Genomic DNA, 23,929 nt, shown 5'->3' on the forward strand with positions numbered 1-23,929 from the left:
TTTATTTTTTTAACTTTATTAATAAAGATTTCGGTCTTCTGTTACAAACAACCACTGTTCGGTAAATAAAAAAAAAACTAGATTATTTTGGCAAAAAGATACGAAGATCTAACCGAATTAACGACTGATTAGCACAAAATATTCGAAGCAGCTGATATGACAGGGTAACACTGCACAGTAGAAAATTTTAAATGCTTTGTCCTGTGTGATGTGAAATACTAGCATATAAACGAGTTTTCCTTTACGGTAGAAATCAGCTACTAGTTAATTACGCCTAACGACATACATACCGAAAACAAAGTGGATTCATTCGGCTCAAGTACTCAGACAAGCGACGCAGAAGGCCTATTTGTGTCCAACTTTTGTCCTTGCTAAAAAAATCGGTCCATATTATAGCCCAAAAGCAACCTCTGTAGTACACAACCATGGCACAAGAAGTTAACTACGGAACGCGATGAAAATTTCGGTCGAGAACCCCTGTTTATAGTATTGTCAGGCACGTCGAAGTGAATACTAAGAAAAAATAAAGCAGAGCTATGACTTATTTAACTATGTGGGCAACAAGTAATTCAGGGTAGAAGACACTGTTTGTGCCTTGGCTAAAATAAAACTTTTGGACACCGGCCAGAAATACCGGAAATAGAGTAGAAACAGCTGAACCACACGTGAAAAGTGATCCTTTACGTTTACTAACTGGAGATCAACCTTACTTAGCTAAGACAGGGCAAACCCCAAACATCCCAAAATGTTTTGACCACGGTTGAGGGCTTCACCAATACGCCAACTTAGATCATGCCACTTAGTAGATTTGTAGTATAGTGTTGAACGGAATGACTTAGCCGATAACACTGCGGCAGCCGAATGTTGACGTGGGTTTAATTCAAACTGAACAAAGCCAAAAGAATTTTTCACATAAAAATTTCCTTAGGTTTCTCAAACTTAATAGCAGTGGCCGTGTGAAAGTGTCGATTCTTATTCATGAAACAAACTTGCGTGGTAATGGCGATAACCACACGGCAACCGTAACAACAAGACGCAGATAGCAGCGGCTTCCGTAACCATTATAACCAGCCAAAACATCCTCTACGTTTTTTCGTCCGTAACGGGTGCAAACATTGTGTCTGATCAAATCCAATTGACGATGGAACGAAGCATGGCATATAATACAGAGCCAACGCTCTGCAATATAAGTTTAGTATTTACGAATTAAGGCAGCGTTGATGTTGGCCCAGTTATGCTATAAGTTGGCTTTAGAATGATTTTCGTAAATAATGCCTTACAGTTCGGAACGATTCAATATATAAATTACAAATGGAGATTTTAGAACTATGAGAGCAAACTGGATATATGTCATATTGATATCAGCTGCCTTTCGATATCTGTGTTATAGGAATTACAGCTATAGACTGCTACAGTTATAGACATTACAGTTATAGGAATAACTAATGTCTACCAAAGTCCCGATCATAAATGAAATTATATTGTTAGCATACCAATGGAATATAAGGTGCAGTAGACAGAAAATTTGCCACCTTCCCCCACCGTGTTCAGTGGTAATTACTGTAGTTAACTCAGTTTATGACGGAGTTAACGAACTGGATCATATATGTATGCAACGTCTCGTAGCAAAAATACCTATTTGCATCACCTACAATAGAAAACCACCTACCGTTAGTATTCGAAAAGCGTAATAGTCCTGTACCAATTGTTGCTGACTGCCTGGCGGAATCCAACGCTATAGTTGAATCTCGTTCCACCTAAAGAAAAAAGTACATTTTTACATCTGTCGCTCTAGTGAACTTTTACGTATCGACCTTCATTTTTGTTCCTCACAAAGTAGATCAACTCATCCTTTATTTTACATTATACTTCGAGGATTCACACGATTGCTCAGGCAAATCATTAATGGTCATCATTAATGTGAAGGCCATTAATAGGTTATAACTAATAAGAAGAATAATGGAGTAAATAAACTCCAAATTGCTGTACCTCTATAAGAATTTCGTTTAGCTTCTCTTTATGGCCTCCTAGTGCGTGACGCCTTATAAAATGACCTTGATTAGAAGCGGAGAATGCTTCTTTCGGATCCGCACTGGCACTCGTACTTAAAAATGGATTACTGTTTATGCTTCGATCGTCTCCGTCCTTAGCTTGTCGTCCGAAGTTTATGGGTTTACGTTTTAGTTTTGGAAAAGGAGCAGCAGCAAAAACATCACAGTCGTCTGTTGTCTGAATATTGTCATGATGTAGACGACCTGGATGTCCTTGAGTGTCCTCTAAGTCATCCAGTAAAGGAGTGCTACCATCAGACTCAATCGGTCGATCGCTAAGATTGCCACTGTGACAGTCTTTTATGAGAACGGTCGTAGCTTCTGAAAACGCCCAGTTAGTTTACATAGATTAGAGGGAGAAAACTAGATCGGTAAACACCAAGCGTGATTTATATACCCCAAAATATATATGCACGAAATAATTAAGGTTAAGTACGATGAAACTAATATTTTTAATTGAATATTTTTTAAGAGATTTAAGTAATAAATGTATTTTACTGAGTTTCAAAAGCGTGAACGTGCATCACCAAAAAATCGTTTAACATGACAGCTGATAATAGACATGTTAATTGCCTTGCGCAAAGTTTAGAGCCAATATTTAGCGAGCCACTCTCGAGGTCCAATTATTACCCCCCAGAGTACGACTTGGAAAAGTGTCTGCAGCCCTTTGATCTCATTGTCATCATTTGTTTCCCGTGCAGCTAAAATCATTTAAATGAGTTTCGTTAAGGTGCTGAACTGTTCCAAAGGGTTTTTTGCTATGTTTAACTCTGAAATATTTGATCAAAGAATCGGAACGGCTCTCAAAAGGAAGACACTACTCGTCGTTGTCAGGTGCAAAGTATTAATTGACGATCCGAGTAACGTTCACATAGTTTTCGGTCTAAGCTTACTGACTGGGACTGATCCTTAACTATGTCGATACTACTTTATGTTAATTAAGAATAGTCATACTGCTTGGTGGGCATGATTCATCGAATTTCAAATAATTGTAGGGCCCTTATACGCCTCCAGGATCCATCTGTTCCCCCCCTTCTGTATTTCCGCTATTCCCAGAATATATATATATATATAATGGTACAATTAGTTCGGCGACCCTAGAGTATTATCTACTAAGGTAATTTTTTTTTTAAATATTTTCCGCGTTTATTTCATTCACTATGTAATCGGATAAACTGCTTCTTTTTGTAATGTTTTATAGGTTGGCGGTGCTTGACCGCTATCCTGGCCCGCGTAAGCGATAGCCACTAATTGCTCTTTAACGCGTAATGGAAACTCATATCTTAGCAGGGACTTTGGGAACGTGTAGGGTTGGTTGCCGGAGTAACGTCGAAAAATGGCTTTTACATGCCAAAGGGCGGACGTAAAAAGTACCTTGTTTTTGGAACCAGTTTTTGATAATAAAACGAAATATGAGCCTCTTTTCGGAGCTTGGATGCCGGAGACCGGGCATCTGAGTTGACCGTGACCTCGAGGGCTCACCATGGAATATGGCTTTGGACCTACGAAGATATTTCGTTATGCACACGGTCTCGCTCGCCTTGGTGTTCATCATCAAAGAGCATTGTAGGAACGAAAGAGCCGAGCTCTTCCGTCGTCACTCTCTGTGCAATCGTTCGCTCTCTCGACTCGTGGATGGGTTATGGCGGTGCTTACATAACATTTTTTACAAGTTCCCTAATATGTACCCGTTTCATAGAATTAAATAATACACAATATCATCACACACAATGCTTAGAATTGTATTGCTGAAGGCACGTAAATCGATTTGATTCACTTCATTCAAAAGCGTGGCTTATGACTTTTTGTGGTCTAGCACAACTCTTTAACATAACACTTTTTATGTAATATTAGACTATGTACGACACTCTGACAATTTCGGAAATTGATTTCTTACCCAAAAGAGAGGACCCAGTCCTACATGCTGTTCCGAAAAGTTGGTGATCGCTCCCATCAATTGCTTAAAAGAATATGCAGCACGGCTAGATAGCTTGTGATGGCGGGCGTAAGCCCATTCGTAATTAGCAGTTCTGGGTAGCGCTCGATCAAGTTATTATGGAACCATGTTGCTATTTATCGGAGCTACATTTAATGCAACAATGAGACCTCTACCGGGATGAAATTGAATGAAGTTGTTTTCGAAGTGCCTCTACAGTGCTTGTACTTATTTGGCATCATTCATGCAAATAAGCTAGTAAAAATTTACTCCTTCTCAAGCTCTAATCAGTATTTTAATGGTAAGCTGTTTGGGTTTTGTTTGTCAGTCTTAGAGATGCCGCAGCTTTCTGAATATTGAGATTGTGAAATTAACGGCGTGAATCAGAAGGTCTATGAACGAGCTTCACTGGGCTTTTTCTGAGCTACACTGCCTGAAGAGCGATGTTTCAGTTAGATTCAGAATGACCTCAATGCCATCAAAGTCCGCTTAAACGTTCCAATTCACTGAACCCACGTTTCCTGATTGCTACTATTCTAAATACTTTCCTCAGATAATTTTCCATCACAAGGGTTTCCAAAGAAAGAGAACCGTTTTGAAATGTATATATATATATATATATATATATATTTCAAAACGGTTCTTTATATAAGGAATACACTAAGCAGTACTAATGATTCTTATATTGTAAAGAATGTTTGTTGACGCATTGCCTTTACTGGTAACATATTTAAAAAAAACTGATAATAGCCACAATTAGGTTAAAACGAAAATGCTGAAGCAACCCGAATCACCCTTTGTTTACGTTTTTGTTTACATATACAAATCGTTGCCTTTTGATATATCGTATCTTAATTTTCAGACAGTTACAAGTTGTGGAGTTTTGGTAAACTATTAGAAATCTTAGGCTTAAAAAACCAACAGCAAGGATATCAATTTTAAGTAAACCCATGTCTGTCAGAAGGTTGCGCTTCTTTTCGACGCAATGTAGGCACGCGAAGACAAAAGAATACTCACTACATATATTCCTGTGATGAGATTGGTGAGCATGTTGGTGGTCAAGGCATCGTATATCAAGTGATGCACCAACCGAATCAATCTCCAGAAGTCCCACGGCTTGGAAGTTATCTGAAGACCCCGCCTCGCGTTCTTCCAGGTCATTAGATCTAGCCGTATTATCATTAGCCGTGCGTAACCCTTGTGAGACATCATCAAACACATCGATGTCTTTAAACTCTTTGTTGGGTGATTTCTGCTGCTGCCGTTCATCATTTTGGCGCGCTGCATCGTAAGCCTTTATGTCGCGTCCATGCTGCCGCTTCTTCACCGAGGCTGCTAAACATTGAAAAGAACACAGAAAACATCAACAATACGGCGATCATATCTTCGACATATAACGATGAGTCTTACATGCAGAAAAATCTTTTGGTCTATATCTTCATTTTTTTTTAAGAATGAAATGTTCGTTACGAAAAGGTCAATTTACGTGATTCTCTGTGTTTTTTTTTTCATTTTGAGATACGTTTTGAAAAACAGGCCGTCTACCCGGTTTTTATATTTAGAAAAGCTGAAGCGTCGCTTTTCCTTTTTGAACTTTCTTTGAACAACACGAATACATGCCTTTCCAGTACCTCACAATCGTTTGTACGTTTTCATAGATATTTAATTTACGAAATTGATGGATCTATATGAAATATAGAAGAATGTATATGATTCAAAAATTGGCATTAGTGTTCTTTACAGTTGTACATAATATTGAATATTTTAAAAATCGCTTGAACTTGGAGAACTGCTTGGTACATGAGAACGTCATACCAGCAGAATAGCGCTACCATTTATAAAGCAACAATCAGACAGATTGGAATGTTCTTTTCTCGTCACGCTTAGCGGCTGTTTTAGACAGCGAATAAAAGAAACGAGCTCGATACTGTCTGTCAAGAAAGGTTAGAACCTCGGAACGCTGAAACGATGAAATGTAATCTAGATGCCTCAACTGTTAAACTCATCCCCTATAGTATTTATGATTTGTTTCTTTCTTTGCGATATGAACCGTTAGAAAGGACTTTAGACGGCTGGCTCCGAACACCAAACGATGTGTGTTATTCGCACCCGTACCATTAGCAACACGTCACTTACTGGAGGCATTTACAACGATTTAAATGTTTTTCTGTAGGACATTTCATAGATAGATTTAGCAAGTCATTACATTTAGGCCACCCAAAACATTCCCTTTACAGAGTAATATTTCCTAAAGGACGTGTAAAGTAAGGCGCTACTTAGTTTAGATACGGTCACAAGTATAGTTCAATTATTTATCAAAGGCTAGTAATTACAGTACATGTTGCAACGTGCACCAGCTAAATGTGCAGTGACAGAACAAGCATCTGGTCAGCCTGCAGCAGCAGCAGCTCCAAAAAATCTAGCAAGTCTTGAGTGATACTTGGATGTCTTGAAGCAAAAAGCGTTTCGAGTATGAGGCAAGAGGCAAATAGGCAAATAAACAATCGTTTTAGCATTTTTATAAATTTAAAACTATGTAATTACAGTATAGTAATGGGTAGAGGAAAACAAAGTAGGTTTACAGCAGAGTCGGACATGCATCTACAATCACGAAGAATTGACATATCGTTCGTATATAAATAAACCTGTAACAGCTTTAAAGATAAATCTTATGTATAAGTTTGTTCGATGTCATCCAATTTTTCTATCGTGTTATAAAGAAGGTAGACTCATCGAATTCTTTCTTTTTTCTATTCTAGTTTGAAGGGATTGCCATTGAGCGCAGGGTTGTGCGGTTTCGAAGAGAAAACTTAGTTTAAACTCGTTGCGCCTGGTACTCCGACTATCGGCCTACTCACCCACGGTGGTCTCACCCTTTTTTTTTTCGAAGTTTGGGTTGCTCTTAGCCAATAAATGGGATAGAATGGAATTTTTTCTTTGAGAGGCACTATTGATGCACATCAGTGTTCCAACTACTTCATAGCATTCACTCCATTTTCGTTTATATAAAATAAGCGCAAAAACTGTTTTGACAAAGGACATTGAGGTCGAAAGTCATCTTACCCGATATCAATACGAACATAAAAGTCATCAGCACGAGAAGCCCCAGACAGGTTCTGGGCGCAGTATTTGTAGGAAACTCTTACAGATGCCTACTGGCATTTCATTGTTTACTGATTTTTTCTGGTGAAATAAAATTAACCTACGTTGATGTCTAGCTAGTGGAATATAATGACGACGATATTCATCTGTGTGTCAAATGCCATTGTACGCTAATATAGTTGGAGTAAGAAACGCTTATAGGTGCTCCTGAATTGTAGAAAAGGCATAGCCAGAAGCTTCAGGACGTATCTACTAAACATACTCTCAAATCGTTGGCTATTTCCTACAGCTGTGCGATTCCGTTCTTCATTCAGATCGATGTTACCCGATTTCCCAAAAACAACGGGCAAATAAATACTTTATGTGAAAATACAAAGTTAATAGTTTTTCAAACAATAAGTAGCGTTCATGTCTTACCAATAGTTTTATTAAAGGGCGCAGCACCAAACGGATCGACCATTTGGCTCGCGTTGTCACTATCAGTTGATAACGTCAAAGCAACAGTAACGTTTGATTTTGAATGATGTACTAAAGCTGGACCGCTTGGATCCCGCAAAGCGTCGAAAGCCTGACCAAAAGCGTCTCCTTCCTCGTTAACATTAGTTACAGCCAAAGAATTAACTGCCTTTGTTACAGCTAGATCCTGCAAAATGAATAAATTGTTAAAACAGCACAAGAAAATTAGAGTTAATGCAAGACAATGTTGCTTTGTTTTTTTTCCATTTTTATTTCCCGTCCTAGGCCACCCCAGTATAGTTCCAGATTTAACGATACTGCAGGTTCAGGAAAAATACCCAGTCATGTCCCTAAGCCGCAATTCGATAAGGCGCTCTTTTTTCCTTGATACCGCCCACACCAGAGCCTCCCTCTTAGCCTAGCTGTTACGTAGCCAAGCGAAAGACGATGCGAAGTCCTCTATACCACCACGAAAGAGTGGCATTACATTCCGTGTTCTCCTGGCCCATTGCGCGCCAGGCTTAATGATTCAAAAGCGTCTTACCAATTTTGTAAAGGTAGTTTTAGCGAGTAATGAACTGTCTGAAATCGAGCCGTGCAGTCCAGGCCCCATTACTAAGAATAATGTTTTTCAAAGCCGCATATCTGGCGTTAATTTGGGCCTTTCGTCCTATTTCTTCCGCCACATATCCATGATCATGCCTTCCGCATTGTCTATTGAATCAGTCCAAAATATGAGTCTTTAAAGGAAGACTCATTTCGGTCCCAGAAAGTAATTTCGGCTAGCACCGCATTCGTGCTAACTGTGCGATACGTTTAACTATACCTAAGCGCCAGCACCGGCTGCGTCCCTGTCAGCAGTTCTCATCATGCGTCGGTGAACATCTCCGGTATAAACAAAGCAGGGCTCTCGAAAAGCGCTATCGTCTCCGTGACAACCATATGTATTCGCCTCTTCCCTTGTCCGTTCGGCAGGATTCTGGCGATTATTATTCGTACTTCGTGCGTCTTTCCGGTGAAAGTATGACCTACCGTTGTAGTACTCATGCGTGGTGGAATCAAGTTAAAGAGCCTGATTTTTTAAACGCGACAACAAGGGGGCGAGCGTTTCTGCATGCCAATAAGTAGGATGGTTCCCGATAGGGACTCGGAGCCCTGATCTTTCATCCAGATCAGAACTTTGAGCCTGATTGGCTCTTTTCTGAAGTTCCGAAGTCACTCTTGCCTGCATAATGATCTCGAGATCGTTCGCATGAGTAATTCTTTCAACCTCAAGAAAAAGTCCCTCTGCTGCAGGGTACCATTATATGCTAGGATCTACAACAAAGACCTAGTATGGACCCTAAAGAATCCCGCCGTCATGAAAAAAAACTGTCTTCCCGTTAGTAGGTAGAATGCTGCTACACTTGTGCTGAAGAACATTATTAACAACATGAGTTACTTGCACACAAACAACTAACATATTGAAGATCTATTGCAATAAACTAAAACTGTGGCAAAATTAATATAATAATAGGCTTGGAATATGGTTTGGTCATGGCTGCTACACGAAATTACCAAACTGAAATGTTATTGTTATAGACTTCTACAATGCAAACTTCTACAAAGCAAGCCTGAAAATTTAAATTTATTTATTCAGCACGACCCATCGTTAAAATTTCGTCTTGATGTTAATATTACGTAGTATTATTTTCGATATCTAAGGCTAATCGAACATTTCGGTAACCTAAATGAAGCCAAGAACACCTTGTATTAAAGTGACGTGTCGCAATTCAGGGCTTGATACAATCATATCCGTACCTTCTTGTAGTCAAAAGCTTAGCTGTCTAAGCTATTTTACCAAGGTACTCACATAACGATAATAGTCTTATACTATAGGCCTATGATGCATTTTGAACATCAGAAATGTGCCACTTATTGCAGCCTTTTTGATTCAATTTAACCTCGTATTAATTACTAAAGAAAGAAACTCAAGTTAGATATCCAAAATTTGAGGCAAACATTTAGGTTGGCTCAGCAAAAGGTAGATTACACCACTATGCTTTCTAAACGCTATCCTATGGCTAACGCGTGTCTCTATAAGTGCATTACCATGGGAATGATAACTAGCATGTTCAGATTTCGACGCTGTAAAAAAATGTTGCTATAAATTTTCAAAAAATATATATATATATGATGCACTTGCGGTGCACTCACTATCAGTCATAACGATAAGGGATAATGTCACGAAAATACGATACCTTTGTGTCGTCGTTTGCCCTATATACATACACATCAAAAGCTTGAAATCGATGTACTTTTTTTTAATTCTCTATCAAATTAGAAACCGACGGCTTCTGCTACGTAGCGACCTACTTAACTCTATTCTATTCTGGCTAACGTAGCCCTAAGTTAGTCATAAAATATGGTCCAATGTAGCGATTTTTATGAAAAGCAAGTATTTAAAGCTTTGATACTAATTATTCCTAAAGCAAGCTTTCTTTTTTTAAAAAAAAAAACTCAGTTGCTCACACACATTTAACTACACCACACTATCCTACAGATCTATGTACATACTCGTTCGTCGTGATTTAGGATTGTGGTAACTGCATTTTCTAGATCTTGAGGAGGGACAAACGTATCGTCAGCAAAGGGGTTCCATCCAGCAGTTCTCGAAGTTGATTCATCCACAGTGATTTCTAGTTGATTCAAAGATAGCGTTGCTGTTTCCGTCCACTGAGTCTCATTTGATGCCTTATGACATATATCTTCGCTCTCTGAATTTATAACGATGCTAGGACTTACGCGTTGGATAGCTGAAATTTGTCCTACCGATCCTGCTGCTTGTGATCCTGGACTAACTGTTTCAGATCTGCTGTCACCAACTCCACTAATGCCCTGCTGCCCTGCTGGAGCCAACAGAGGCAAACTAGAAATTTGGGGTAGTAAGCGTTCGCGGCCAGCAGAGGAAGTGTGACCCTTGGGCCTCTGACGTGGAGCTACCGAGGTGCCTGATAGGGACGACGATGTAACTGATGTGGTTTCACGCAATGTACATCTATCGGTACGGGGAGTGGATGCCTAAAAAGCAATCATTAGTTAAATAAAACATTAGTTACTGAAAAAAAAGATTTAAGTTTATTTAAAACGTACAACAGGTCGTATTGGTCGTTCAGTCTTTTAATCGATGTAAAAGTTAATCGCGGAAACAAACGCCGGCTTGTTCACGATTTAGAGCGTATGCCTATTGTATGCGAAGTCAAACTTTCGATTAATATTGATCACCTAAAGGCGGATCCCAATGTAAAAAAGAATGCTACCATGCTCTTTTTAAATGACCATTAAAATTTAATTATCGTATTTTAGAGTAATTTTCGTATTCTAGAGATCGTGTACGACTGCGGATTCGATAAAGTACTAACAAAAAGACTGTACGCGTTCCGGTAAAATGGTTAATGCAGGAGTGGCTAGTTGAGGATCTGAAAACTGAGTAATTACACATGGTTGTTTTACAGTTCATATTGTACAGCGGCCCGTTGAAATATTATTCCTGGTTGCGTTACTAAGAGTCCAACACATCTCAACACGAAAACGTCGACTCACTCATGAAGGCACAATTGGAAAGGTAATTTTTCAACAAGTATAGCTCCTCAAACTGGGTCCAGGTAGTGCTATATCTGCCTTTCATGATTTCGTGCGAAGGAATCAGTCATCACAGGGAAAATACTTCAAGTACCGAAGCCGAATTATTTTCTGTTGCGTAGTATAGAACAGCCTTTGAATGGCCTAGGCACTGACATATCAACAAGTTACATCTTGTTTGAGAAATGACGAAACGCAGTAACAATGTACAAATTGTCCTTTGTTTAACTATGCGTTATGCCAATAAAGTTTTCAAATTTTTTAAAAAGCAATTGCACGTGGCAGGTTGTTCACAATAATGACATGCGATACAACAGGTTCGAAGCTGCAATGCCTTAGTTTAAAAAATACGCGCGTTCCGACTAAGCTGAATCGTATCCTGAAACCACTTCATCCTCTTAGTTTCCCTGCAAAATTAACATCAACGGCATCAGACTTATATGCTTGAAGCGTAGTAGCTTATTCAGACCCACCTCTACCTAGCCCATGTGAGTGATCATGTAAGTTATTACATTAACTTCTATAAAACGTTAAACTAAATTGTTTAATTGTGTGCATCTAAAGGTAGTATTAATATTTTAAGTCAATATTCCCTAACTAAAAAACAGAATTGCCTATAGGACCCATTCTCCCGGTATTTATATATAGACCATTACCACTATATCCCACGCAAGCCGTGAGATGAAATACATATATACAGGATTCACCCAAATTTAGACAGAAGGTTTTTTGTTTGAAGTTGTTTTTAAAACAAAAACCGTTGTTCTACTGACTATTTTCGCATGTGCAATAAAAGTCCTGACGGTTATATCTAACTTAAACAAGCTACTTTTACTTCGATTACAGCTTTATTTCGTGGCCTGAATTGATTACGGAACCATGTAGTAACTAGACGAAGCTATGCAACGCTATAAGTTGAGTCAAACTCAGTGTTGTTGACAGAAACAAATGGGAAAGGTCGTCAAAACGGCCCCGCAAGAGCTTCAATAGATTTCTTTTGCACTTGGAAACGAAATCCTTAATACATTTGAGAATGCTGAAAATCTCGAAAACTGGCTGAATAACTTCTTCTACACCACACTAAGAATTCTGGTGGGGCAACTTAAGAGGTAGAAAAAATACACGTATTAATTTGCTCTTAAAATTTTGACAAAACGCTGTATTTACCAATTAGAGGAAAATTGAAAATTACTTATACCCTAAATAAATATCATGATCCTTATGGGACGTTCTCAAAATGTATGTGATTTTTAGACTAGAGCTTCCAAACTTCCGCAAACGATTGTCGATAATAATAACAATAATTTAATATTGCGTGAATTTTCCTCCAGTGTGGCAGAAATGCGTATACTGTAGCAATTCGGCAGTGAATAAAACCAGAAAATAGAATAAAAAAATTTTCAGGAAGATCTGAATAAACATTACTACTAATTTTTTCAATAAAAAGAAGACTTACAAAATTAAAGCCGCATTTGTGCAGGTAAACGTAGAGTGAACACCAAATAAGAATAACTGCGGTTAAATATTGGCAAAGATACATTTTTTGAATAAATAGATATATATCAACCGCTGTCAATCAAGAAGCTGTGAGAACAGTTTTGCAAAAGTAAAACTAAGTAAAGCCGTCTTTGTCTGTTGTCATTGACTTGAATAATTTTGCTCACTGATGTTATACCCTGCCTAACGTAAACTACTGTAGCTCAACGATGTATCAACAGTTAGTCTGTAGCTATTTTGCTCACTTACTTTGTTTCCCTCCCTTCAGTAACCCGTTTTGCCATTAGAATGGCGCCGCCGCAGTCATATGATCAGCCTAATCTAATAATTTATTGTTGTTATACCTAACTCTTGAAATAAATTAAACAGTAATCAATTATGTGGTAAGTTTCTCATTTTTTGTTCACGACCATGTTACCTTGGTGATATGTTATTTTATCACACTATTTTAGCGACTGCTTATTTCGGTTAAAAGGTCCTAGTAAACGCAACTTCTTCCTTAACGCATTTCATTTTAAAGAAATTAATGAGTCCGACTTCACAATTGCTAATACGATCCCAAAGAGATTTTACTCCACTTGAACGTGAGAAATTCACCGTCGGCCGTGCATATGGCGCCAGTGTGAGGCCTTTGCTCAACCAGACACGCTATCCTGTTGAAGTTCTCCAACTCTGCTATTAGAACGTTGTTGTAATCTCGACTGCTATGTCTATCCCGTTTCCCCTTTTTAATTAAGTAGGCAAAAGGAGTTGATTTGCCCAAATTAACATTACGCCTCCTTCGAGAGGAAGGAACTACCATCAGAAAGGTATTCGTACACTTGAAAAACGTAACTTACGTTTTATACTTTTTTACCCATTTAAGCGTATAAAAGTGAAACATCCGAGCATTTCATTAGTTATAAGCCGTTTCGGCAAAAACACCATTTTGCTACAAAAAAACAGGTAAAACTTACTTTTCTATTTCAATGCTACAGTCATCCTAACGACATTTAAAAGACCAACAACTCTACAATATGATCCTTCCGAAGCTCTTGATGGCAGTCAATCAAAAAATGAAAACTAATTGGGTAAATATTAAGTTTTAAAGTAGCTCCGCCATGGTATTTATCCAACTGAATCTATTTAGCGTGCAACTTTTCCCAAGGTAAAAGCCTAGTGACCCAAGTATCGGCCTAATACGACTGCCTTACGTAGTCGATTTGGCTCAGATAGGCAGTCAGATACAAACAAAGACGCACTGTTAGTAATATAAATATAGAAAAATAGGTCATAGTAAATGTTAATCGAAATTTCTAAGAGTCGTTTCTATATTCTTGAGTTCAAAGTTCCGTAAAAATAATCTATTTAAATATTTACTCAAATAGTTTATTTTCCACTCCTAAGAATGAAAATGTGTGTATATATATATATATATAATCATAATTATTCTTATTTTTCGTGTACATTCATGTGACTTCCCAGAGGGTAGTGTGAGCATCTTAAGATATACATGTCAAGATAAAACTAACTAAATTCCACAATACTTTCTAATGTAAACAACGATAAGTGAATTTTGGTAAAGTTCGTATAATTAAGCAATAATCTCACAATCTCATGACCTTAAGAATTGATCTGACTTTGCCACATTGGCCAAGGTGACATATCAGGCGTTCTTGGTTTACAAATGGAATTTTCGTTTGGTTCACGATATTCTTGTATGTCGTAAATTAGATGATGAGACCCATGAACTGCAAACCTAGAAGTGACATGTTATTTTACTTTATCGCTTCTAGTTGCTGTTGAATTTCACCGAACATTTTCATGACGTTTTTCATAAACGACAAGTCCTATTTTTTTTTTTTAGTTTTATGACCGCCGATGAGCGATAAGCCAACGCTTCTAGAAAATAAAACGATTGGCGGACTTCCTCTACGGATGATGGTGACAATGGTGGTGTTTCGTGTTTTTGTGTGAGGGTCGGATATAATTTTAGGAATGACGATTTAACTCTGTCAAGATTAATTGAGGGTTTTACCAAGCAAATTCCGTAAATGCAACCTTCAAAGCTTATATTTTGAGAAACGTCTCCCACTGATTGTTGCTACGGCTGTCTAATCAACGCTTACCTAGCTCTTTTTTCGATGTGCATAACGAAAGAATTGCTGTTCGTTTAGATGAAGCGAGTCAGTTTCACAAAACCTTACCCCCTTCTGATTACTTTCTTGCCTTTATTAATTTGGAATATAACGTCTGCAGCATAGCTACTCTTGTTGTTGTCATTTGTCGTCAATGCTTGCTGCAAATGGAATCGACCCTTAATGTACATTACGAGATCGTCAGGATATCAAACCAGCTTTATGGAGGGAACCGGATATAAACGCAGCTTTAAAATTGACCAAAACAGCATTTCCAATCTGTGCTCTACAAGCTTCCAATCTGCGTGGAAGTCAGACAGCGTACTGCGCAGCGCATCTCGGTAGTCCAGGTAAGCTGCTAGGCGTTGCACATATAGCACTAACAGGTTGATATAATTTATGAAGAGACTGTAGATACAATTATTTCTTTTAATAGCAGTGCTATTTCCGCGGTTCCGTTGTATTAAATCTTTAGGCGATCCTAAGTCTGCAGAGACCCTTCTGTCTAGGCTGACGGTTCGTTTTTGTGGCTTAAAACGTTGCTATAATAATCGTTGAGTCAATCTTAATATTAGTAAAATTTTTCTGTCAAAATCCTTCTGAATCGTCTCGGCATTCTGCCATGGGTATTTTTGTATTTCGGTATGTTCGAACAAATCCATTGTTGTTTTAACCACTAGCATAGATGGGAGAAATCCATGCTGGTGGTTAAAAGGTCGGAACCTTTCTCGTGGTCTTTCCGGGTCTCAAGCGGTCTCTTATTGACTACGTTGTGTACCACTACTTACCAGTGTTTTGATGAGCGATTAATGCGCACGGATCCTGCAGTCTAACAAGATAGCTGCTCGCCTTGCCATACTTTTAAAGCAAGCCTCTACGGCGTCTGACGTTATTGAGTAGAAGTAGGTACGGTGGATGCCTACTTTACTAATCTTCTCAATATGGTATGCTTGACTACCGACGGATGGTGTTTCATTTGCGTCCCTGCACTCTTTACTATAACTTACTTTAGGTTCTGTAACGAAATACATTAAGCGGTATGGTCTATTTTCTTTCAGTTGTGTTACGAAACTTATAATGCTTGCCATGAATTTCTCCTTACTGCGCTCCGTCATAGCCTGCATGGAAAACCGTATGGATAGGACAACCTTCTTATAGAAGACCCGGCTTAAATTCGCCTTTGAAGTTAGGCGCAACGACACGAACTTATTTTTCAGCAAGTGAGCAAGAACTCGTTTCCTCTCTCAGCTGTCGAAGCATGATTCCAGCAATAAGTACTGTTTTCATCGGCTCGTTGTATTTTGTCGATTTAAATGTTGACACACATTTGGGTTATTTGTCATATGTCGCTTCTGTTTATTACTATAATTGCAACTGTGAGTAGATTTTTTCCTACCGCGGCATACTAGGCAGGTTACATATTTAATGATTTCACTTTGTAGGTATTTGTTGTATGGTGCCACCATCAACTAAGCCCATGTGAAGCTTCTTGCGGGTACTGAAAATAAGCAACAGCTTCAATTGCTTGGTTCTGTATATGATTCCCTTTCATCTTCAGTTAGACGTGAATTAGAGAACAACTATACAAGTAATAGCTAAACAACTTAAGTGCCGTACGTAAAACAAAAAATTGTAGAGCACAAGGCAATGGAAAAAATGGCCAAAAACTAGGTGATACAGGAAACAAATATAGTGACAGGTCGAAAATGAGAGAAAACAGGGGCAGTACAAACGTATTTGAATATTAATGTTAAAATACGAATATAGAACTCTTAAAACGAAGGAAAATAGTAATGTATGGTGGTTATAATGAGAATACGCAACAACGAATACAGTAAATCATAGGAGTTCGTACATATGCATGACAGTATAATGCTTTCCCCAAGTACACTACCCATTTGAGCTTAAGAAAGTTATGTTCTTGCAGTTGCCACGCTAGTTAGTAATACGGTTTATGTTACGCCGCTGCATAGAAAATCTTTTTTTTCGTATTGCTGTATATGACTTATTATCTTTAACTATATAGTGCACACATATTACATTTGTAACTGTACCATAATATATAGAGATATTACGAAAAGTGGTTAATTTGAAGTGCCCGCCTTAGCTTCTAAATTACCAGAACTCTTTAGTTTTGAGAGGTGCGGCTTTGTGGTCGACATTTTGAATAGTACGGATGCATGCCCAGGTTTACGGTAAACAGCTGGCGGCCCTAAGACGCAAAGTGGCATAATCGGGTGCACTGGTTAAACCTTTGTCGCCTATACGTATTCAAAAGGTCGACATATCGCTCAGCTTTTTGTATATTCAGTCGTACCGCTGGTCAATTTTACGGATCGTAAAGTCAGCTTTATTGATGGTGCGATTTAATACAGGTTTCAGGGTCTCACTAGGTCACCCATATTACTTGTGCATTGTTTTACTGCACTTCAATACAGTTGCACGAAGGTTTTATTCTTTTACGGCGCACGCGATTTTGTGACAGAGCAGCTATCCCGACATAGGGAATCAGCCAACTGCAAGAGATCCTTAACTAGTTTTTAATAAAGCGTTTTGTCTCTTGCGCCGATTTGAAATTATGAGGATCAACGTCGAATTTCAACCCCCTTGCACCTTTTATGCCACTGGAGTAATTTAGGTTGAAATCATGCCATGCTATTAATCAATAGTACTGTTAAGTGAAGCGCCGGACTGTATCAGGGTGAGGGGAATAGGTAAAGGCCCTGGTGGCAATAAGTGCAACTGCCAAACTGAGCCCTACAATCAGCCCACAGAGAATAGGTTCTGCCTTGGTGGCGCCCATACGTAAAAATAATACTGAAACCTTTATAACAATTGCATGCGATTACGAAAGGAAGACGTTTGTTTACATACCAGAATAGGTATACTTATATTTAGTAATGAAAATATCGTAATGAACATTTATGTTTACACTTTATAAGTAAAAATTTCAATGAAATGCTGGCGTGCTTCTGTTATTTAAGCATTCCACTAAGTAAATAATGTCATGATTTATACAAATGGAAGATTGAAAGAAGAATGATTGCGGTTCACCTTTGGTTGAGGCGAGGTGGATATCCCAGGAGTTGGTGTAACCAGCAAACCGGCACGATCAGCACTGTGTGTGATAGCCTCGGTGATATGCGGCATTTTTTCTAGGTCGGGCTTGAGAGATTTGCTGAGGTTACGAACTGGGCATTCACGACCAGCAAGACTAAACGCCACATACGATACCTGCTCGTGATGAATCCGAAGACAATCCAATTATTTACATAACGTAACCCAGAGAATACCTAAGAGTAGCAATATGCAAAGGATGCACTGAAAATGTACAAATTATCTAATCAGCTTCGTAGTCATTCGAATTTAATACTGGGTACAAGTTATATATTCTTGATGATAGCACTCCAGTACTTATATTTAGCATGAAAAAAACTGAATAGCTCGTATTATTTTTATGAGTACTTCGACGAAATTACTATCAGGACCAGTAAGTCAAACCAATCGTGTATTGAGTGAGTCAATATAACGGCGCAAAAGGGTGCATATATATATATACACTTGACGCTATTAACGTGCTATTTTATATTATTATAATTAATAATATTATATTAACTCCAATGATTCGGTAACAGTTTATACACTAGCTATTTGGTCTTAATTAATTCTGCACTTCGTTACAAAAGAATTGGGCTGACACAGGGCAATAAATTGCGCACATCACCATAGTTTTACTGCGAGAACGTCTATTGGATCCCACCAACTTTCCTCGTTACCTTTTATAGTGCACCGTGCATTCATTTGCTGCAGGAACAAGGGATAACACCCCATGTTCATCGTGACAAACGATATGATTTTCAGCGTGCTTCAAGCGGACAATGTTCCTTCCAGGCGCGAATTCCTGGGAATGCCTTGAAAGGGCAAGATTTGACCATGCGACACCCTGAGCGAGAAGTCGATTACTAGCTAACGCAGCGTTTGTGTAGCTTCGAGCAATCTTATGTCACAGAATGCAATCGAAGGTACAGTTACACCACCAGAAAGGCAGGGGAAAGGAGACTGAGTACCCACATCGTGCAGCTAGTAACAACCGAGGTGTTGCGTGCTACACCGAAAAATTTGCAAACATTATGAATAGCGTTAGCATATACAGGTGGCCCAACAAAAAATGTTCAACGAAACTCTTTCTGTTAAAAACAGCGAATATCGTTAGGTGCAATATGTAGCAAGTGGGAAACACAGTATCAATAATAAACCCTTTCTACCATCGATGTAAGGTTCAATACTATAAAAATTTGAAATAAAAGAACTAAATGTTCTAGGATTGAGATGTCTTGGCACTAATATACCGATCTAAATCACACTGATCCAGATCTCTCTAAGGTGACCCGAATCTAGCCTCATCCTGATGCCATAACCTGTGTTAAAGCCAAATTAAGTTATACCTTCTGAATCTCGACAACAACTTGTGACAGACACCATGATAATAATAAAATAGATTCCTCTCTAATGAGTCACCAAGAGAATACTGTCATTAGGTTATCGAGTGTCACTTCGTTTAGTAGAACCATATAGCATAAGTCAGCATGGAAGCGTACTTGAAGTGCTTCACTGGGTGTTTCGTTCGCACTGACTTTCTTGTTAAACTATAAAGTCTCAAGCGCCTGCTAGATTTTTTGCACTGTAAACAGATGCCGCTCATCATTATTATCCTGGCTCATAAAATAGAAATCGGCTTTGTCTATGATATGGGTTTCTAATAGTTCAAAGTAACTTTCGTGGTGTTAAGTTACGTTCCTTGACATACTGTCCTGCATGCATTAGGGAGTCTGTTTGCCGTTGGTTAAACCTCTCTTTTAAACTTTTCAGGGGAAACACAATAGGAGTCGAATCCGAGGTTGTGTTGGGGAATTTCGATGAGATTTTGCGCGTATATTCCCTGTCAATAACATACGGTATAAAAAGCCGAAAAATCCTAGGAGTTGGTTTTCATTTTGATTTTGAATTAGGAGTCTCGTTCTTACTGTCCAGTATAGGACTTATTCATGCTACGATATTTCTTACCGTAATGACACGTTTCTGCATGTTTTCACCCTTCCTTAAACGATTTTCTCCGATAAAGCTGTTTTTTTAGCTACGTCTCTTAATATAAGTTGATTGGATTTCCAACTGTACAGGTGGGCTTGACGGGCCAGTTCCCCATATTTCAATTGACTCTTAGGTATCACTGTTTTAAACTGGCGCAGCGAGCAACGCTAGTGTTTGTAGCAACCTATCAACAATGCGGCAGGTACTCTGCAATGTACTTTGGGTGTGCCTGTAATGAAGGGCCCGGACGCAAGTTTTGCTAACAAGTTTGCCAGTGCGATTATTACGAAAAGAAATTTACGATTGTTGGAGCGACCAATGGATGAGCGAGTGGAGGTCTTCAATCACTAGTTCATGAATGGCTTCGGATGTTACCAGTTATGGAGAGCTTCACTTTCTACAATGGACATTTTGAATCAGACTAGGCGATGTACTGATTACATTTACAATGCAACATGCACAATTTGAAGCTGTCCCTGAATTTTCATCTTACCTTATAGCTGGCACGTGAAAACTATATCCTAGCCCTATCACCATTTTTCAGAGATTGCTCGACACCTACGTAAACCCTTTATTTAAAAGATGCATTCACTCACGGCATTCATGGGGCCACACTTTTTTCACGCGAAAACATGGTCATTGTTTTTTCTGTTCCTTTTTCTTCTGGCGATTGTTGTTTGTGCTTTTTATACCCTTCCTTTAATAGTAAGTGAAAATCCGTTTGGATACATTTTATTTTTTGAATAAACGGCTGAAAAGTGGCTTAAGTTTTTATAAGTTAGTGCTTTACATGACTAAGTGCCCTACTACATTAAGCATTGGAACTGTATTATACCTTTGATTGACAAAGACTGATACCATACCAAAGTGGAAAACTTAGACGGATCTTAAAACGTCAGGTAAGTACTTCAGTAATGATAAAACGCAATGGCCTTTGGCTAATGAGCAACAGAAAATACGCTGCAGTGACCACACCAACACATATACAGCTCAATTGTCACTACGTTTCACATGTTATGCTTAATAGCTATTTCTTGTTAATGAATCTTATATCACTGGTAAAGAACACTATTTGCCATTGATAAAAAGATAAGACTTCACGCAGAGTGGAAGCGATCACGGAAGAAAGTCAATCGGATGAGCGCGGTAAAGGATTAACTGAAAGCTACAGATGTGTGCATTTTAGAAGGACACTGAAAAATATGGATAAATTTCATTCGATGGGAGCATCCAACTAGAAGCATTATTGTAACTCAGATCCACGAACAACGTTCACAACGCGCATAAATATTCTATGTAACGCATTATAACTATTAAATTGTACTAAGATATATACATCTATTATGTGTTACACTGTTATTCTCCCAAGAATTTAGGGCAATCGCAAACAAAAGAAAGTGCACCATATTGAAATATATATAGAGCTAGGTGCTGAATGTATAATAAATATGAAGTAACAAAACAATTGTCGTTTTTATCAAGTCAGTTTTTGCTATAGTTTTTATTTTTTTTTGTTTTATTTTTGTCACGCTTGCTACTTCTTTAATACCTATTTCTATATTAAAGAAGTATAGTACACCTTTATATATTGTAATATTTTTGTTAAAATTTATATTTTTATGTACAGGTATTCTACAGAAATTTCCCTTTATTATTTTATAGATTCTTTCACTAGAATTTTCAAGGAACTCCTCAGGGAACTATATCGACCACGTTTTGCACATAACGCTTCCTATTTCATTTTAACAGATTTTTTAAATAATTCAGTTTCAATTCTACAAAACCAAGCCTTGTGGTTTTTTTATCGGATATATACCTGGTATATGTCGGGCCGAGCTTCGGGGTCCACTTCAAGGCAATATCGGATAAGTTGGTGCAGCTGTGCCGTGTACGTGGATGTTGAAGGTATCGTGAACTGTCCGGAAGCAATCGCAAGTGCACTCTCTCCAAACGGGGTAGTGAAAAAACAAAGTTTGTATAACAGGCAACCAAGGGCCCAGATATCTGCCGCGGTGGAAATAACTCGACCTCCATAGAAATCTATCATTTCGGGCGCTCTATAGGCCAAAGTCGTGTATCGGTTGATCTCTTCTTCGATCTATAATATAAAAAAAACAAAAACATTATTAATAACCGATAAGTACAGTAAGAGATAAAAAAAAAGTACCAGGTTAAAGGACACGAACATTTATAACAGGAGTACAGCAAGGGGCGAAAATGACCAAGGATGGCAGCATTTCCTTACTATAATGCATTTAAAATCTGTAAAAGCAGTCCCCATACAAGAACAAGCGTGGTTTTACTAAACAGCTTTTCGTTATACACATTTTCTAGGAAAGCAACCTCACATTTAGGATATTGTAATAACAAAGTTCACCGTCTTTAAATATAGCCTTTTTGATAAAATATATTCATTAGTAATGTACATGCTTAAATATATGGCTAAATTGCCTTTCATCAATCTATAAAAGGGACAAAAGCAAATTAATTTTATTTGTTTATTGATCGAGGATTAAATTCGCTTTAGATCCATGCTCGATCTAAACCTTATTGTGCTCTCGGTTTGTCAGTTTTGTCTAGCTTAATTATACGAAATGTAAAGGAAAGGAGGCTGCGGTTACACCGCAAAACATATGTGTTGTAAAAGGTAAGCTATTGGTACAGTTGCCAAGTACCAACTGTTGTGCACACCGGTTTTTATTGAATATGGCATTAGTACTTCTAGGTGAGTTCACGAATATGGCATTGATATTTCTGGATGAGCTAACGAATATGGCGCTAGTATTTCTGGATGAGATTTTCATGAACAATGAAAAACACGAAGTGCCGTGCCGTAATCAAGCACTGTGATTTGAATAGATTAAACTCAGTTTATCTGAAGATTGAGCTAAAACTACAAAATGACTCTTCCGCTTTATACAAAGCTGAAGAGCCATTTTAGCTATGTATATAGCTAAAAAAAGAGTTAGCGAATTAAATCACGGCTATTAATATAAAAAAGGCAGAAAAAGCAGTGAATCTACTAAAACGGTCTTCATAAGCGAATAAGATCTCAATAAAAATCAATGTGAGCATAGAAATCTCGCCAATCATCAATAACCAAAAAGTTTAATTTTGCAGAAGTATTCAGATCTCAAAATACTGAAAGCAGATTTATTGACACCTGTGCTTGTTATGGACAAAAAGTTGACCTGTGTTTTAAATTTGAATCTGTTAGAAAAAATTATGAGAATTGACATATTACACAACATGGCTGACAGCTGGATCTGTCACTATTTATCTGCATCCTAACAAAGAATGCCTATAACAAGCTAGAAAAGCTAGCCGACTACACACAATTAAGGACTTGTTGACAAGACGTCACGTCACACGCGGGATAATCTAGTTCGGCTAATCTGACATCGTGAAGAAGTATCAGGCGGTTATTATTGCATACTTGATTACCAACAATAGTTGACTGTGCATCAGTCAATCCGTGCTTATAATGAAACACTGAATGTGTATTGCTCTTTAAAGCTTGTATGCCTGAAAAATAATCTCAACAAACATCTTATTATGGCAGGACAAACGAGCCGTTAACGCTCCTATTTGCGATGAAAAGTTTTTTACTTTGATGAAAGGTAAAAAACTTTTCATCGCAATTTAAAATTATTCATATTATTATTATCAAATTTTAAAGCATTAAAAAGGCTCGATACATGTGAACCTTTGTTTTATCGAAAGAAGCTTTTTTCGGTTGATTCCCTTGATACATACAAAACCTCCATTTGAAAGCATTTTACAGATGACCATGAAGTAATGTGCGTTTACTATTATTTTTTCAGATCTAGAGTACAACTCTCTCAGTGGGAATGGCCTTTCCGAGGAAGCCCATCGAATAAGTATGCAAAAAAAATTATTTTCACAACATGACTTCTGCTGATTTAGGTATACTTTTAGAACCTTGTATATGGTGATTTTAGATTCCAAATACTGCAGCTACATAGCTGAATTTTTATATGCAAAACGGCACAGACAAGCATTACCAGGGAATCTGCACAATTATACTACTACAACACTAC

The 23,929-nt window shown here is 38.1% G+C and overlaps 1 protein-coding gene and 1 long non-coding RNA gene across 6 annotated transcripts in view; both read right to left on the reverse strand.

The window, feature by feature from the left end:
• The window catches only part of LOC111265243 (uncharacterized), a 63,399-nt gene that overhangs the window by 28,918 nt on the left and 10,552 nt on the right, over positions 1-23,929 (reverse strand). For 4 of the 5 annotated variants that reach the window (XR_002683343.2, XM_022841745.2, XM_022841743.2 and 1 more), the window contains exons 6-12: positions 21,685-21,966; positions 17,835-18,014; positions 10,102-10,605; positions 7,507-7,732; positions 5,005-5,322; positions 1,990-2,372; positions 1,670-1,757 (exon numbers count right to left, since the gene is read on the reverse strand). Coding sequence is in view for 4 of the 5 variants with exons in the window: in XM_022841745.2 (XP_022697480.1) it covers positions 1,670-1,757; positions 1,990-2,372; positions 5,005-5,322; positions 7,507-7,732; positions 10,102-10,605; positions 17,835-18,014; positions 21,685-21,966 (1,981 nt within the window). In the remaining variant the exon portion in view is untranslated. The remainder of the gene's footprint in view (positions 1-1,669; positions 1,758-1,989; positions 2,373-5,004; positions 5,323-7,506; positions 7,733-10,101; positions 10,606-17,834; positions 18,015-21,684; positions 21,967-23,929) is intronic. The other variant, XM_022841744.2, reaches the window with a different exon arrangement.
• Positions 16,075-17,464, reverse strand: LOC147752843 (uncharacterized). Its single transcript, XR_015312987.1, has 2 exons — positions 16,900-17,464; positions 16,075-16,278 (listed from the first exon to the last, which is right to left on the reverse strand). It is a non-coding gene; the product is annotated as an uncharacterized LOC147752843 (long non-coding RNA).

Source organism: Varroa jacobsoni, unplaced genomic scaffold (genome assembly GCF_002532875.2).
Source record: "Varroa jacobsoni isolate VJ856 unplaced genomic scaffold, vjacob_1.0 scaffold_947, whole genome shotgun sequence".
Classification (NCBI taxonomy): Eukaryota; Metazoa; Arthropoda; class Arachnida; order Mesostigmata; family Varroidae; genus Varroa; species Varroa jacobsoni.